The sequence below is a fragment of the Diaphorina citri genome, unplaced genomic scaffold (genome assembly GCF_000475195.1).
Source record: "Diaphorina citri unplaced genomic scaffold, Diaci psyllid genome assembly version 1.1 scaffold584, whole genome shotgun sequence".
Taxonomy (NCBI): domain Eukaryota; kingdom Metazoa; phylum Arthropoda; class Insecta; order Hemiptera; family Psyllidae; genus Diaphorina; species Diaphorina citri.
The window spans coordinates 121,246-125,952 of NW_007378018.1; the positions used below are offsets into that span (position 1 = coordinate 121,246).

General features: G+C 38.4%; 1 protein-coding gene across 1 annotated transcript; it reads right to left on the reverse strand.

Moving 5' to 3' along the window:
• Positions 1-1,464: 1,464 nt before the first annotated feature.
• LOC103510330 (hsp90 co-chaperone Cdc37-like) lies at positions 1,465-4,139 on the reverse strand. The gene is made up of 4 exons (XM_008474982.2): positions 3,857-4,139; positions 2,889-3,223; positions 2,127-2,367; positions 1,465-1,610 (listed from the first exon to the last, which is right to left on the reverse strand). The coding sequence occupies exons 1-4, from the start codon at positions 3,963-3,965 to the stop codon at positions 1,465-1,467; spliced, it is 831 nt and encodes a 276-aa protein (XP_008473204.2). The 5' UTR covers positions 3,966-4,139.
• Positions 4,140-4,707: the final 568 nt, after the last annotated feature.

Here is a 4,707-nt window from a genome sequence, read left to right on the forward strand (position 1 = left end):
TTATTATGTGATGAAGCACTATTTGACTTGGTTATCATACGTAGGAAGTGGGTAGTAGAATACCTAGGTAAGCAGTGGAATTCTTTTAATATCAAAAGGCTGGTCAGACTTAAATTTAAAGGAGCCTAAAAAGTCTTCTCTCTGAGAAGTTAAAAGGTTAATAATTACGTTGTTTAATCCAAAGGCTTTTTAAATGTCCTCACAATTCTCTGGATTACGAGACCAACGGTTTATCACTGAGCTGTCACTTATGGCTGATAGGCTGGCTCGTGGTACAGAATGGCACAGAACTAGATCTAAATTAATAAATGGCGGAACAAAAATTGGACATTGAAGAGGAGGTGTAATGCTTGTAACCTCTTATCATTTATTAAATGAAGTTCTCAATTCAGTTGAATTCTTGAATCCATTGAATCTATTAGCTAATTTAGATAGAAAGACCATTGATGGATGGAATTAAACAATGGGCTTGATCATTTATCACTCCTGAATGAAGTTTGCGTAGATGCGTAGTGCTAATTTCCACACTGCCCAAGCTGGTTTCCTCGACGAACAATACTTCAGGATGTGCCATTGTGTAGTAACCACTGGAAGACACTTGAGGTAATAAAAATCCACTGTTAATAATAATTTAGCCTAACACAATATTATTTTAATGGTATTGGTCGCGTGTACGCTTCTTTCATAATACTATTTTGGAATTAAGTAGGTACTTACGAGTATTTGTTAAGATGGGATATTGGGATATTCATCTAATTAAGAAACAACAATGCCTTTGAAATGAGTGGAATTAAGTAGGTACTTACGAGTATTTGTTAAGATGGGATATTGGGATATTCATCTAATTAAGAAACAACAATGCCTTTGAAATGATCCACAAATTGGGAGATCCATAAGTTTTATGAAAGCTACTAAGATGATAGTTCATCTAATTAAGAAACAACAATGCCTTTGAAATGATCCACAAATTGGGAGATCCATAAGTTTTATGAAAGCTACTAAGATGATAGTAACCAAAATGGTCACTTACTTACATCTGAAAAAAGTTTCCAAATATAATCGACCGGCCGTCGATCGACGTCAAAGGATGAGATAAAACTATGTTGTCGAGACAGTGTGGACGTGTCAGTCGACATGGATCGATAGCCGGTCGACTATGTGTGGACACACCTAAGGAAGAATTGGAATTCTACTAACTAGGTATTAGGATCTCTTATTTTCATATCCACTGTTATCACTTGACCCATTGTTACTATCATCATCTTCATCCAGATCATCACCATATTTCTCAATATCCACATCATCGAGATAGTCTAGAAGTTCTGCAAATTTTTCGTTTGATGATTTCGATTCGCTGTCGAATTCTATGTCAGAGTTATTGGATGAATTGTCATCTTCCCTTGACAGGTCAGCATTTTCTTCATTTTCAATTGGGAGCAACAGTCCTGCAATTAAGGATTTTCGTCAATTCCTTAGTTCTCTTTCTGATTGATTCCTTAATTCCTCCATTGTCTTCACTTTTATCAAAATCTTAAGAGAAACATTGGATGAATTGTCATCTTCCCTTGACAGGTCAGCAGTTTCTTCATTTTCAATTGGGAGCAACAGTCCTGCAATGAAGGATTTTCGTCAATTCCTTAGTTCTCTCTCTGATTGATTCCTTAATTCCTCCATTGTCTTCACTTTTATCAAAATCTTAAGAGAAAGGAGGAACTCATCAAGAAGATTCTGGCCCACAACTTTGAAGAGCACTTTTGGCTATCGAGAGACATTGAGTTTGCCACGGGATACCTTTTAAAGTTCAATCAGAATAAGAAGTACCTACCTTTTGACTGACTAATGGCCGAACCACAACCGAGTTTAAACTCGGTTTAAGTTGAAACTCAGATTAAGGCCTCGGCCATAACAAGTGATCTTGTCTTTACCTGATCGAATAAATTGCACAAAATAATACTTGGCTCGATCAAGAGGCAGCTCGGACAGTTAGAGACCTGCCACGGGATACCTTTTAAAGTTCAATCAGAATAAGAAGTACCTACCTTTTGACTGACTAATGGCCGAACCACAAAGGTTTAAGTTGAAACTCAGATTAAGGCCCCGGCCATAACAAGTGATCTTGTCTTTACCTGATCGAATAAATTGCACAAAATAATACTTGGCTCGATCAAGAGGCAGCTCGGACAGTTCATATTCCAACGCAACCAAGTCCTCATCGTCCAAACACTGCCGAAGTTGAGAAGGAAGGTTGTTGTAGACCTCCAGAGGATCCAATGCGAAGCTATAATCCTCTGAAGAAGATGAAGAAGTGGGGGAACTGTCACCTGGCGAAGTGCAGATCAACACTTCCTGTAGCACTTCGTCGTAAGTCTGTAGAGTAAAAAGAATTTTAATTGTGTTAAGCATTAAATGCTAGTCACAAATGTCGTTCCCCGCTAAAAACACTACGCTAACTTTTGACTTGTCTTGGACTCCAACCACCAAACTCTAGGTCCAGAGTCCACCGTGCTAACCACTACACCACTGAGGTTGGTAAGTCTGTAGAGTAGAAATTGAGATAAATGTTTCGGTGTCCCTCCTACATACATGATTTTATGTGCTAAGAAAAACATAGTTTCATGACTGTAACAGCTACTTTGGCCGTGGTCCAAGACTCTTGGAAAAATTTCTTGAGTAGACCCTCTCACTCTCATATAGGCCTATTTTAATTTCCAAAAGGAAAAAGTCTTTAGGTTCATGACTGTAACAGCTACTTTGGTCGTGGTCCAAGACTCTTGGAAAAATTTCTTGAGTAGACCCTCTCACTCTCATATAGGCCTATTTTAATTTCCAAAAGGAAAAAGTCTTGAAATGTTCATGTCCTTTGATTTTTAGCTGAAACTATAACTTACCAAAGATTGCAATTTACTTCGGTAGGCAACGATTTCTTTTTCGAATCTTTCTCGAAACATCGGCTCCGCGATCTTAGCAAAGAACGGCGTGACACAGTGGACAGGTTCGATATTGACTTGTCTAGACAAATCATACAAGTAGATGATGTAAATGCATTGCCGGCTCACTTTGTTGAAAGTTTCAACATCATCAGTAACGGCCGTACACCACTCGAGAAGTGACAAAGCTGTTGGTCCGTCGATGATTTCGGGATTGCTGAGCAGGAAATCTTCAGTGTCTTGCATGCTGTCAAGCAATCCGTATTCTTTGATCTTTGGATCCAAACGAATGTGCTCTGGAAAAAGAAGGGTACTTTTTCAGAAGTCACGTCAATGGAAAATTGCTACCAATAAGAGCTCTAACAATAATGATCAGTGACCAGTGTTATTATAGGGTTAGGTTAAACACAAAAAAAAAGCTTTAAGAAAAGTTTTTCAAGTTTGTAACCTTTGGCGTCGTATAGGTATATACTTATTAGATTTGATTTTTGACGAACCGCCGCGGTGTGACGTAGCTCGAATAGGAGAAAGACTTTATCAGAAAATCAGTAAAAAACCAGAGGTTCCAACTGCATTATCTTACCATTCACGTCAGCAGAATCTGAAGAATGTGATGTTTTGGATCCAAACGAATGTGCTCTGGAAAAAGAAGGGTACTTGTTCAGAAGTCACGTCACTGAAAAATTGCTACCAATAAGAGCTGTAACGAATGATCAGTGACCAGTGTTATTATAGGGTTAGGTTAAACACAAAAAAGAGCTTTAAGAAAAGTTTTCCAAGTTTGTAACCTTTGACATCGTAGAGGTATATAAGAGTACTTATTAGATTTGATTTTTGACGAACCGCCGCGGTGTGACGTAGCTCGAATAGGAGTAAGACTTTATCAGAAAATCAGTAAAAAACCAGAGGTTCCAACTGCATTATCTTACCATTCACGTCAGCAGAATCTGAAGAATGTGATGATTTGTCTTTAGAGGGTAGATCCAGGTCAAGGAAATTTTCCTCCATGTCCGTTTTACCGCCATTCCTCTCGCCCATTATTGTAGAGTGTGTAGACTCTCAATATTATTAAGCGATTTCTTTCCGTTTTTCTTCTATTCAGTCTCCTGCATACGAAAAGTTAATCTTAGGCACCAGAACTAAAAATGAGTTGTTAATGAAACGATAAAATTGCAATATTGCAGAACTAACTCGACCTCATTGTGACCTAGTGTGGCCAGAAATTCTTCCAAGTAAACTCAGTTGCAAATTTTATTCAATTGAGGCAGCTTAGCTACCATAAGTGCCTCTTATCTCTGTGTCTGGTTTGTGGCCCTTCACACAGCTCCATGACAACTTGATCTTCTCAGTTTGTCAATCAAATTCTCGTTAGAAAATTACATCGACATATTTCTAGGTTCTGACCTCATTGTGACCTAGTGTGGCCAGAAATTCTTCCAAGTAAACTCAGTTGCAAATTTTATTCAATTGAGACAGCTTAGCTACCATAAGTGCCTCTTATCTCTGTGTCTGGTTTGTGACCCTTCACACAGCTCCATGACAACTTGATCTTCTCAGTTTGTCAATCAAATTCTCGTTAGAAAATTACATCGACATATTTTTAGGTTCGTTTCGAACTTTATTGTTTTCTATTTGGTTCCGCTTGGAATCGTGATTTCCAGCGCGCCTTGTGATGAAAGGATTGAGCACCAACTTTGCCACCCAAGTTTACTAGCATCTTCTTTATAGTCACTTCTTCGGGTTGTCTTTAATTATCCTCGCTCAGCTTCTATGAGCATCT

What these genes read in the sequence shown, in the direction of transcription:
- LOC103510330 (XM_008474982.2), bottom strand. Translation starts at nt 3,965, where the DNA reads ATGGGCGAGAGGAATGGCGGTAAAACGGACATGGAGGAAAATTTCCTT. An exon ending in AGATTCTGCTGACGTGAATG is followed by an intron (nt 3,224 to 3,856) that starts GTAAGATAATGC and finishes TTCTTTTTCCAG; the next exon opens with AGCACATTCGTTTGGATCCA. An exon ending in TGTGCAATTTATTCGATCAG is followed by an intron (nt 1,611 to 2,126) that starts GTAAAGACAAGA and finishes CCTTCATTGCAG; the next exon opens with GACTGTTGCTCCCAATTGAA.